General features: G+C 46.2%; 1 protein-coding gene across 1 annotated transcript in view; it reads right to left on the bottom strand.

Annotated features, from left to right (window-relative positions):
- stpg2 (sperm-tail PG-rich repeat containing 2) overlaps nt 1-12,714 on the bottom strand; it is a 100,672-nt gene that overhangs the window by 19,103 nt on the left and 68,855 nt on the right. The window contains exon 7 of the mRNA XM_041201088.1: nt 638-745. Within this exon, the coding sequence (XP_041057022.1) occupies nt 638-745 (108 nt within the window). The remainder of the gene's footprint in view (nt 1-637; nt 746-12,714) is intronic.

Genomic DNA, 12,714 nt, shown 5'->3' with positions numbered 1-12,714 from the left:
GCAGTGGGGAGAGAAGGTGGGTGCGGTGCCGTGGGGGAGAGAGAGTTCCAGATTTCCACTGCCCTTTGTGTGAGGAAGTGTTTCCTGACATCCCTCCTGAATGACCTGGTTCTCATTTTAACATTCTACCCCCTGCTTCGGGACTCACTGTCAACCTCATCAAATCCTTTACTCGTCTTAAACACCCCAGTTAGATCACCACTTAATCTTCTATGCTAACAGGATTTATATAGCACCTTTCACATCCCTTGTGCATTGTAAAGACTTTCCCAGCCAATGGTTCACTTTCAAGGTATCTTTGCCATTGATGTACAAACAAAGTATGGATTAATGCACAAAACAGCGGAGAAAGGGTTTCTTTGGCTGCAGCTTCACACTGAGTTAGCGTGAAGAAAACCAACAATTCAGCAAACGTGTGCACTTTTTTAAAGAACGTTTTTGGTTTATAGCACTATAAAACGTATTAGCACCTTCTTAATTAATATAAACTAACCTATATGACACATATAACAAGGATAAGTAGCAATCCAAGCTAAGCAGGCGACACGAGGCAATTAAACAAGTTAATAAGCCATGCTCGTGTTAAAGGAATTAATCGCGAGAATGTGGGAAGCGAGCAGCAGTGATGCTTTTTTACCTTGGTCTGAGACAGGAATGGAGGGTGTGAAGGACCCAGTTTATCGAACAGGCTGGTCTTTTCGTCGAACAGGCCTTTTATTTCATATTTCGCAGGCCCAGGGAAGCCCTTAAACAACATTGATGAGAAAGCCAAGTTCAATTCTCGAGTACAACAACAACTTGTACTTTTATAGACAAAAGCCAAATACTGCGGTTACTGGAAATCTGGAACAAAAACATTTTTTATCGTATCTTTAACGTAGTAAAGCACCCCTAAAATGCCTCACAGGAGCGAACATCAAACAAAGTTATTATAACAGGGAACCACACGAGGAGATACTAGGAGCTCGATCAACGAATGAGGTAGGTTTTAAGAAAAGAGGGAGGTAGAGACATGGAGAGGTTTAGGCAGGGCTTTCCAGAACTCAGAGCCCCAAGAGCTGAAAACACAGCCGCTAATGGTGGAGGGACGAAAATCAGGCGCGCACAAGAGGCCAGAATTGGAGCAGTTCAGAGATCCCGGAAGGATATAGAATAAGAACGTTTGAAATCAAGGCATTACCTAACTTTGAATCCACTGTAAGTCAGTGCGCCCAGGGGTAATACATGAACAGGACAAGGAAATCACTTTGCTGATTTCTTCAATGAAAGTGGAATAAGGAAAACAACGATTAGTGCTTTTCATTCAAGTAATTGAAAGGGCATATTTAATGTCAGCATTTTAAGGCACGTCACAGTTTAGGATTTTCTCATTCTGACAGGATTAGATGATGAGAGGTGAGAGGAGGCTAGAATGGAGCATGAATTCCAGCAAAGACTGATTGTGGCCGAACAGCCTGATCCTGTGGTCATTAAGGGCTGAACTTTGCTGACCCTATTGAGGGTGGCAGCAACCACCCCGCCCCCCCGAGAGCTGGCGACCCAATCAGAGGACCCGTCAGTGCAGGAGCCTCAGCCACACTACCAGGAGCAGAGGCCATTGCTGAAGCAGGTAGGGGCTGTGCAGCCCAGTGCAGGTGGGCAAGAAAATGGTTTTAAGAAATTCCACCACTGAGTACTGGAAGGGGGTAGGTAACCTGCCCAATTCCAGTCCCACCATCAGTAAAATTCCCTGGCGGGACATGGTTGGGGAGTCAATCTGCCAGGGTTCCCAGTGATTTTATAGTTCCCCTCGCCTCCCCCACCCCTGCACTTCCATTCCCACCTGCTGGGGGCAGATAAAATTCTGCCCTAAGTAACCATTTAAAAATGTTGTGCTGGCAGATAAATGAAGTTGGATGGGAGAAGGCTCATGTGTAGCATAAACTAGCATAGATCGGCTGGGCCAAATAGACTTTTTCTGTGTTTTAAATCTCCATTTAAAATATATATATATATATATTAAAACAATTGATACAGAAAAACTCTGCAGTATGTGTTCATGGAAAAGAAAGCGGTCAGAAATATGATAAAGGCAAAGTCAGAGAGGTGAAAAAGATGTGTTACAATGAGCATTGGAAGGTCTGGAAAGTTGTAATTTGGGCTGACATCCCTTGGGTGATGATGAGCAGTGGCCCCTGGTGTGACATAATGTATGTCATTTGGGTCATGACAGGTATCATTAAACTACACGGGACATCACCTCACTCAGGTCATTGAGAGAACAATCAATGATGATAAGTGAGGCGTTGTGTTCTTTGGGGCAACATTCACGTGTCAACAATTGACCTGACGGGGTTAACCAAGCATCGTTTTTGACACACTGAATACGTATGGATTACTAAAAGAACACAAGACAGACTGTGTCTTTGTGCACTGTGTACATGTGGCTATTTAGTGCCATTGGTCATATTCATTGACACTCCAGTGTATATCTTACTGAAAACAATGAAGTTTGGGAAATGATAATAAATCCACAGACTGTCCAATTCACAGGGACTGGCTCATGTCATTATCATTCATGAAAGTCACACATCCAACTGAACAAATACCAGCAAACAAATCAGTAACAAAAGGAATGCTTGGGCTCAGCATTAAGGTGAAGAGCACACATACTTGCTTTAGCATCATGAACCCAATCCTTTACTAAAAGAAAAGGATGAGTTCTGTTAATTCTTAAAACACTTTGTAAAGCCAAGCATTTCACTTGTTCTATGGGTCTGTTCCCCAATAGAAAAAGGAGGGAAATTAAAAGGATTTGTAATACAGACTAGGGGAAAGAACAAAATAGTCTTTTTTTTAAATCAAAGATTAGACATAATATATAAATGTGCTACTTACAGAGTGTCTGGAGCAGATTGTTGGCCTCCAGGAACATGTGAGTATAGGAACAGGAGGAGGCCTTCGATCCCCTCGAGTCTGTCCCAACATTCAATGAGCTCATGGCTGATCTGGGACTGAACTCCATATGCTCACATTTGCCCCTTTACACAATAAGTGAGAACTGTCGGGTCTGAAGTCCTCCTATACAATTTGACCTCAGCTTTAAATGCCCATAATCTTTGTCTTAGACAGTCCCTTGGGGCCAAGGATGACCTGCTCCCGCACTAAAAGTGAGTTCTCAGCTGACTGAAGAGTCCAATGCGCGACCTACGGTCTCTGTCACAGGTGGAGCGATGGTAGCCGGTGGTTGGGGGAACGAGTGGGTGGGGTGCCCGGGTTGCCACGCGCTCCTTTCACTGTCGACGCTTGGCTTCAGCTAGCCCTTGGCGATGACTCTCCAGGTGCTTTCCCCTGCCCGCCAGGTTTCATTTAGGGCGACGGTGTCAATGTCGAAATGTCTGAGCTCCTGGTCAACGATGGCAATACGCTGTTCCGGTCTGTCTGTTGGGGGTTGTCCATGAGGGTCTTTACATACCAGGTCGGAACTTCATTTTAAGGGGGTGGAAGATGCCTGTGTGTGAGTTCTTCTAACATGGGGTGGCCTTGCACACCAGCTACCACACGGGCTTGACAGAGCAAGGCCTTTGATCCAGTGGCAAGCGAGTCCGAGATGACTGGAGACCAGGCTCCCCTGTGTGGGCCTAGGACATACAGACACACATACTCCTACTGTCCTCTTTTCTCCTTCCCACAGGACCTCTCTCCCTGGGATTGATAAAGAGCAGTGGAGGCCTCACAATCTCACTGTTGGCCTGTACTGCACCGCTCTGGGCAGTTACCCCCAGGCAGTGATTCCAGCCAAAGAGTTAGCAACATACAGCGGTCAAAAATATTAGCTTGCGGAAGGATGGCAGTTAAGAAAAGGGAAAACAATAATGTATTCTTTTAGAAATATTTACATTTTCTGGCATGTATTAAAGCTACAGCTTAGAAGGCATACAAGCGATACTTTAATTCAAAATCATTCAAAAAGCATGAATAAATACTGAACAATGGGTGTGCATTTACTCATGTCAACACTGGGGCCAATTCCAATTGTAACAGAGTCCAACTTACGCCTTTAATAATTATAATAGAAGGATATGCCAATTGGGTGAGTTGAAGAGGGGAGGGAGGAGGCTCATGTGGAGCATAAACATCAGCATGATCCCTTTGTGCCAAATGGCCTGCTTCTGTGCTGTAAATTCAGTGATTCTATTCAATAATAAACCATAACTGTACATCTATATTACAATACTCCAACCCACAGCAAGACACAGCACAAAAGCTGTGTGCAATTTACACATGATTCCCGTGTTTACCGTTCTAATGTATCTACACTAAAAGTTAATGATTTCAAAAACTTTGGTAGTCCTTACTCAGCACCTCACAAACAAGTCTTTCCTTGCTCTACAAGCTTCAGCCTTCAAAATCTTAGCGTCATCTAATCACTGCTTAATGATTTACCTCATATTCACTTTTTGATGGCACTATGCATTATGGACCCTGTTAGGAAACAAGATACTTACCTTGCTTTTAAATCAGGAGTTTTGAGGCCAGGAACTCCAGTTCCCAGTAGGCCTGGGGCCTCCTACGCGTTGTGCCAGTCGGGAAAGGACCACACATGTGCAGTTAGCATTTATTAACGTTCCTTAGGCTGGCAACCAGCCCTGCACAGAATAAAAAAAGAGAAACAGCGTGAAACTGCAGCTCAGGTGACCTGAACCAGGCTGCCATTGTGCTGAAGGCATCCCAGGGAGCAGGACACGGGGAGGATGACAAGGAAAAGGTCCTAAACCAAGAAGAAGGTCCTGAACCAGGGAGTGGAACAGAAGGAGGTTCCAGAAGAAAGTCCTAGGCAGGGACAGAGACAGGGATCAGAGATAGATTCTCCTGAGTCAAGGTGAACAACAGGAGCAGAGAAAAAGGCTCTAAATTAAAGAAAGAGCCGCAAGGAGCAGACTTAAAGCAAAGTGGGCTTGAGAGAAGCCCTGAAGATCCGAGAGGGCAGCTGAAGGTTGGTGACTCCATGCTGTGGGCCGGAAGGGCAAAGGGTACCACTTGGAGCAGTGGTGTTCTGCTTGGCACGGCCAAAGATGGGAAAGTGTTAGGATCTCTCAAGTCAGGTTTCACTTTGGGATCTGAATTGTCCAGTATAAACATCAGCTGGGATCGTAACAATTCCTGATTTCAAAAATTACTTCATGTGCGTTACATTTATCAGCTTTGTATAGCTCAATTTAATGCTGCAATATTAAATTTTGGTAGGAAGAGTGAGGAGAAACAATTTGTGCTAAATTTTAATGGATGTTGTTGTGTACCTTTAAGTGGGTGTGGTTATATTTTCCTTCTACATCTCGAGAGGGGAAAGAGACAATTTATCATGTGACTAAGACTTGGGCCTGAATTTTGGTAAAGACGGGGCAGGTCTCCAAAATGGCGCCAGAGACCCGATTCCAGAAGTCCCACCCTGAACCTGACATCCATCATTTTCGATGGGGGTGGGAGGGGGTAGTGGGAACAGGGACAGGTTTCAGTTTGCACACCCGTGGTCCACAGATCCAATTTTCACCCCTGTGTTGTCCAAAATGCAACTTGTGAACTTTTAACTTTTCAGGGACATGTCTAAAGCTGCTGGATTTCTTTGGAGATCAAGGGTACACTTTAGGAGAGGAAAGAACACATTAGGAGCGGTAAAGTACCCTTTTGAAAAGGTCCAGGGAAATCTTTGGGAGAGGTAAAAGTGCTCTTTGGGATTGTTAAAAGTAAACATGAATGTGCATAAAATGTGGATAAAATCATTGGAACTGCCAAGCTGATTGGAATGTCAACATGTCAAGGGAACTGTCAAGCTGACAAAGGAACTGGCAAGTGGCAAGTCGTCAAGAGAACTGTAAAGTTGTTAAGCCATTTATATCTTATGACCCTTAAATTAAAAAAAAAACATGCAGCAGTTTTTTAAAAAAACATTGCTTGCTATTTCACTCTATAAGTCTGAGGGTTATAATTATAGGATTTGTGCTGCATGGCTGATTTCACAACCTATCATTATCATAGTGGGATGCTTGCCAGTTCACAGTTTAATTAACAGCTCCAAGTGGTTACGAAGTCTTTGCTGTAGTGCTATGAATACAAATACTTGTTTTCTTGAGGCAGTAAGCACTTGAATGAAATATTTGTTTTTCTCAGGGATTAAATACTTGAATGAAATGTTTTAATAAGGGATTGTATAGTTGAAGGAATGTAAATGTAGTGAATAGGTTTTTATGAATGAGAGTGGATTTTTATTAAAATATAAAGTCTATAATAGACAGAACTTTATTTCATCTCAGTATAGGTTCTCCTGTCTGCCCATGGAGGATACTGGGAGTTCGCATGGAGTGTGTAAGGGAAAAGGGTGGTGGATGAGGGCATGTGTTGGCATAAGTTAGTACTAAGTTGGCATAGGGGCTCTAAAGGGCCAAGGGAGTGGGTAAAGAGGCACAGATTGGTGTAGGGGCTATAGAAGGCCATGGCCTTTAGGCAGAGGGACATAGGTTGGTATGGAGGATATGAGCGGCCATGGAGTGAGTGGGGGAGTTGAGGTAGCATGGGTTGGCAGGGATGGGGCATAGAGATTGAGGGAGGTGAGGGGGTGTGAGGGGTGAGGGCTGGACAGTGTTTTTTGGTTAATTGTTTCTTTAACTGCTGCAACAAAGGCACAGGTCATCAAGACGGGCCTTTCACACAGATCGCCCAGGCAGCCCCTGTGGTTGCCTGCAAACTATTACTGGAGGTGGCGGGCCTGATTTCAGTTATCACTCATCCCCCACACTGCCCAGGACTGTCTGGAATTTCCCTGACTCTGCACTCCTGACTCGGGAGGGAAATTTCAGGCCTAGCTCTCAGTTTGTTCTGAGGAAGTTACCAACTCCAACACATGTACAAGTTCTCCAATTGTGCAATACAGCTACCAACTTTCAAATCCTTAATAAATGAGGGAGTACAGCGTAGATTTGATATGGAATGACACCAGACTTCAAGGGTTAAGTTACAAGGAGAGATTCCATGAATAGGGTTGTATTCCCTAGAATTTAGAAAGTTAAAGAGTGATTTAATCAAAGTTTTCAAGGAAACATTTAGGGTGGATAGAGAGAAATTATTTCATCTGGTTGGGAAATCTCAGACCAGGGGTCGTAGCCTAAAATTAAGGGCCAAAACTTTCAAGGGTGAGATTTAAAAACGCTTCTACACATAAAGGGTGATAGAAGTTTGGAATTCTCTTTACCATTGATGCTGGATCAATTGTTAATTTGAGATCCAAGATTGACTGATTTTTGTTAACCAAAGGTTTTAAGGGTCAAATGGGCTGATAAGTGGCAGATGGAATTTAACCCTGAAAAGTGTGAGGCGATACACTTTGGAAGGAGTAATTTGACAAGTAAGTATTCAATGAACAGCATGACACTAGGAAGTTCTGAGGAACAAAGGGACCATGGTGTGTGTGTCCATAGATCTCTGAAGGCAGAGGGGAACGTTAGTGGGGTGGTGAAAAAGGCATATGGGACACTTGCCTTTATCAATTGAGGCATAGATTACAAAAGTAGGGAGGTCATGTTGGAGTTGTATAGAACCTTGGTGAGGCCACAGCTGGAGTACTGTGTGCAGTTCTGGTCGCCACATTATAGGAAGGATGTGATTGCACTGGAGGGGGTGTAGAGGAGATTCACCAGGATTTGCCTGGGATGAAACATTTAAGTTATGAAGAGAGGTTGGATAGACTTGGGTTCTTTTCGTTGGAGCAGAGAAGACTGAGGGGCGACCTGATCGAGGTGTACAAGATTATGAGGGACATGGACAGGGTGGATAGGGAGCAGCTGTTCCCCTTAGTTGAAGGGTCAGTCACAAGGAGAAATAAGTTCAAGGTGAGGGGCAGGAGGTTTAGGGGGGATGTGAGGAGAAACTTTTTTACCCAGAGGGTGGTGACGGTCTGGAATGCGCTGCCTGGGAGGGTGGTGGAGGCGGGTTGCCTCACATCCTTTAAAAAGTACCTGGATGAGCATTTGGCACGTCATAACATTCAAGGCTATGGGCCAAGTGCTGGGTAAATGGGATTAGGTAGGTAGGTCAGGTGTTTCTCACGTGTCGGTGCAGACTCGATGGGCCGAAGGGCCTCTTCTGCACTGTGTGATTCTGTGATTCCGTGAGGTTATGAAACCCAAACTTACCTTAATGTTGAGAGCAGAGGCCAGGAGCTTCTGCACATGCGCGGACTGGGAGCGGGCTGCACATGCGCGGACTGGGAGCGGGCTGCACGTGCGCGGACTGGGAGCGCACGGCAAATGCGCGGGCTGCACATGCGCGGACGGGGAGCGGGCTGCACGTGCGCGGACAGGGAGTGGGCTGCACATGCGCAGATCAACATTTTTATGCTTTTTTTAGGCTTAGTGCACTAAGGCGCAAAACCCAGGTCAGGTAAGAGGGAGCGGAGCACCGCTGAGAGCAAGCGGACAAGGCAGGGGACAAGGAGAGGTCCCAAAGAGGCGAAAGTGGACATGGAGAGGTCCCAAGAGGAAGTCCCGGGTAAGGGGCAGAGCGAGGGAGACAGAAACAGGTCCCAGCTAAGGGGAAAAAAAGGAACAGAGAAACTGGCTTCAAAATAAAGAAAGGGCTGCAGAACGCAGACTTTAAGAGGGCTCAGGAAATGGTGGTGCAGAGTAATGTTGTTGGACTAATAATCCAGTAACCCGGGCCAATGCTCTGGGGGCCTGAGTTCAAATCCCACCAGAGCAACCGGTGGAATTCGAATCCAGTTTATAAATCTGGAATTAAAAGCTGGTCTCAGTAATGTCAATTGTTTTATCTTTCTGACCTTGTTGATTGTCGTAAAAACCCATCTGGTTCACTAATGCCCTTTAGGGAAGGAAATCTGCTGTCCTTACCTGGTCTGGCCTACACGTGACTCCAGACCCATTGCAACATGATTGATTCTTAACTGCCCTCTGAAATGACCTAGCAAGGCTCAAGGTCAGTTCAAGGGCAATTAGGGATGGAGCAACAAATGTTGGCCTTGCTAGCGACACCCATATCCAATGAAAGTATATTAAAAAAATGACCTGAAGATTCCAGAAGGCAGCGGAAGGTTGGTGAGTCCGTGTTGCAGGCCGCTGGGGTGTGGGTCTCCCTTTGGAGCAGTTGCGTTCTGCTCTGCGTAGCCAAAGAGCTGAAGCTGTGCTGTGAGTTGGTGCTGGAGTGCAGACTCCACATTCCAGAGGAATTAAAGCTCAGAAGTTGAGATTGAAACCCTGTGAGGTGGGCTGTCATTGAGGAATTCCGAGTTGGAGTGGCTTTTGGAGAGAATTCTAAGGTGAGATCTTTAAGGTGAAGACCTGAATTCCTCATGAGAGAAACAGAGTTTTAGTGCGATTGGTTGACTCACCATGTCACTTACGTTTGGATGGGTTGTTGAGAAATCCATGGACTCTGTTTTGGTTGCTTTTGGCATTTATTGCGCAGTGCAATGTGTGCAAACACAGTTGGCTTGTTAATTCATATGTACCACATAGTAACCCTGAAAGTTAGAGTATAAGATAGATACCGTAAATTGTTTTAGCTTTCTGACCTTGTATAGGAAAGTTTATTTTTGTTTGTTCAAAACCAATGGAATATTGTGGCTTTGTTCACTAAGCAAGTGTCTTAAAACTCAAACTTTTGTCTACTTTAAACAAATCATTATTGGTCCCTAACTGGATTCTACCACAACTTGGGGATCTGGCCTAGGATCATAACATGAAGATACATATTTTTGTGTTAACCACTCCATTATGGTGGTTTGATGTTTATCTACTAAATAAACACAGGGAGAAGAAAAACACAACAATGGGGGGAAAGGAACAGAGAGGACTGGAGATATTTGTGCACATATCTTTGAAGGTGACAGGAGAGGTTGATAAGGAAAAAGGACCAGAGAGGAAAAGCTTTTTCGACATAACAAATGGTTAGGATTTGGAAAGTTCTGTATGATCGGTTGGTGGATACAGATTCAATAAACCCCTTCAGCAGGAAATTGGATGGAGAAAAGGTTTGTAGGGATATGGGGAAAGGGCAAGGGATTGGAGTACAAGAATAAGAAAATCTTGCTACAGTTGTACAGGGTTTTGGTGAGACCACATCTGGAATACTGTGCGCAGTTTTAGTCCCCACATTTAAGGACGCAGATACTTGCGTTGGAGGTGGTACAGTGAAGGTTCACGAGATTGGTCCCTGGGATGAGAGGTTTGTCCTGTAATGAGGTGCTGAGTAAACTGAGCTTATATTCTTTAGAGTTTAGAAGAATGAGAGGCGATCTCATTGAATCAGAGGGCAGAATTTTTCACTGAGCGGATGAGTGCGTGTCCGACCCACTTGAGTGTAAAATAGTGTGCGATGACATCAGGCGAGCGTCCCAACCTCATTGCGCACTCGTGCGATATTTCGTTCATCGGGTGCGCGCTGGTACTGGAGCTGCACCCGCCATTAATTAAAAGGCCAGTTAAAGTCATGGGCAAAAATGGGCAAAGGTAGCCAGCCGACAATTTCAAAAACCTCATCCACAGGCGGGATAAAAAGAGTCAGCAACATTGTCAGTGTGAGTAGTGAGGAATTGGGTAGATAGTTTGCTATACAGCAGCTTCATCTCTGTTCAGGGCTTCATTGTTAGCATTTCCAGTCTTCACTTCAGGACTCCATGGTGTTTGCAAGGACCCCAGAGAATCCCGGCCGTGTGTATACTTCCAAGTATCAGACAGCCTTCTGCTATCCTGGTAATGAGGATTGTGGTCTCCACTGGTAGCACCTCCTCTGAGGAGGAGGAAGAGAGGGGCAGAAGGGAGAGGAGGCCAGGTGTCCCAATGCAGCTTCCAGGGAAGAGAGGTGCAGGTCCACTCCATGACTGTCCAGATAGCATATGATCATAGGATGCATATTCTGCAAGTCTGTGCAAGGTCCCCTCCCTGGCAGCTCCCATGACGCTTACATCCTCAGACACTTCCAGGTGCCGAGGCTCTTCAGTGCTCTAGCCCAGCTGGATGGATGGCTGCTGGGTGACATGGGCTATCCCTTGAAAAGGCGGCTTATGATGCTTCTCTGTCACCCAAGAACAGAGGCAGAGCTGCATTACAATAGAAGCCACGCCTCCACAGGGGCAGTGATAGAGAGAGAACCATAGGTCTTCTGAAGATTCGTTTCCGATGTCTAGACTGTTCGGGGTGAGCACTACAATACCCCCCAGAGTGGGCGTCACTGTTCGTGGTCGCATGCTGCACTCTCCACAATCTGGCACTGGGTAGGGGGACCCACTGGAGGAAGAGGATGTTGACGCAGCTCCACAGGCCACAGAGGATGAATCCAGCAGTGTGTCAGGAAAGGAGCACCATGAGGAGAACGCTGAGGGTGTGGAGGCAGACCTCAGTAACCTTCAGGGAAGGAGGGACACCAAGGATCCTCCAATGCTTCTTCAGCTAGGCTGCCAAATAAGCACTACCACCTCAGGCCAGAGCTGCTGCCTCCATCCCTGGTGTCTGAAATGACCCTTTCCTTTGACCCCAAAGTCCACTCAGTGCCTGTGCAATAATGTTTCAAGCCATCCACATCCAGCATTACACACTGGCGTACCCTGCACCACATTAAATAAAAAAGGTGAAGCATACTCAGGCCATTACAACAAAAGAAAACTTATCTCATGTTGACAGTCAAAACAAATTAACAGAACTTTCTTCGGTCTTCAACCCCAGACCAGTAAACATAAACAAAATATTGCATAACAGAAGATCACCCGTGACCAGTCCCTTTTGTGCTCATGGTGCCTTAAACTTAAGTTTGTCAGTGCTACATCTTGGTACTCCCCCCTCACTGGCACCGGCATTGGAGACAGCCTGCTGACCCTGCTGTACTATTGGCCCTGATGACCTTGGAAGTCATCCTCTGGCCAGTGAAGCCTGTGCTCCCCAGTCACCACAACCTCATCAGATGCCACGATCACTGGCATAGGGACAGAGGAGCTGCTGCCATCTTCCAGAATGCCCTGAGAGGAGAGCACAGAGACGACAAGGAGGTTGTGTGCCAATGTGAGGTCGCTCTGGACCTCCCTGCTCACCAATGATGGAGGGGCACCGAGCTCGGATACTGGGTGCCTCATCTATCTCCCACACTGACACTAACTTCCTGATGTCAGTGCCTGTGTGAGGGCTGCAGGTCTGAACACAACCCCAGGAACCCCTGATTCTGTTCCTGTAGCTGCGTCTCCATAAAAATTACCACACTCTCAACGGAGGAGGCAATGCGCTTGGCCATGTAGGTCAACGCAGTGTTACACTCCGCATGGACTCCTCCATAATGGATACCATTGCATGCAGATCCTCATGGATCTCCGCAAGATCCTCCCACACATCTGACTAGACATCCAGCATCTGCCGCCTCATGGACGACACCAGAAGCTCATCATCTGCCTTTGATTCAGCATCATCCTGGTCCCCAGCCATCTTCCAACTGCCGGCGCCATAGGCACTTTCTGCCTCTGCCTACACCTCAAACAAGTGTGAAGTGCCCTCACCGCTGTGCACCAACATTCTAGCCAAAGATCTAATGCCCACCGAGGTGCTGGTATCAGTGCTGGTGCCTGGTTCAGAGAGCGGGTTTGATGCAGGTACATGTGAAGCCTGGCGATCCTCCAGCATCAGGGGTGGCCCTTCAAGGCCCTGCGATTGGGTGCGTGGTGGCGAAGCTAAGGGAGAACAATAA

The sequence above is a fragment of the Carcharodon carcharias genome, chromosome 1 (assembly GCF_017639515.1).
Source record: "Carcharodon carcharias isolate sCarCar2 chromosome 1, sCarCar2.pri, whole genome shotgun sequence".
Taxonomy (NCBI): domain Eukaryota; kingdom Metazoa; phylum Chordata; class Chondrichthyes; order Lamniformes; family Lamnidae; genus Carcharodon; species Carcharodon carcharias.
This window is presented reverse-complemented; position numbering and strand designations above follow the sequence as displayed.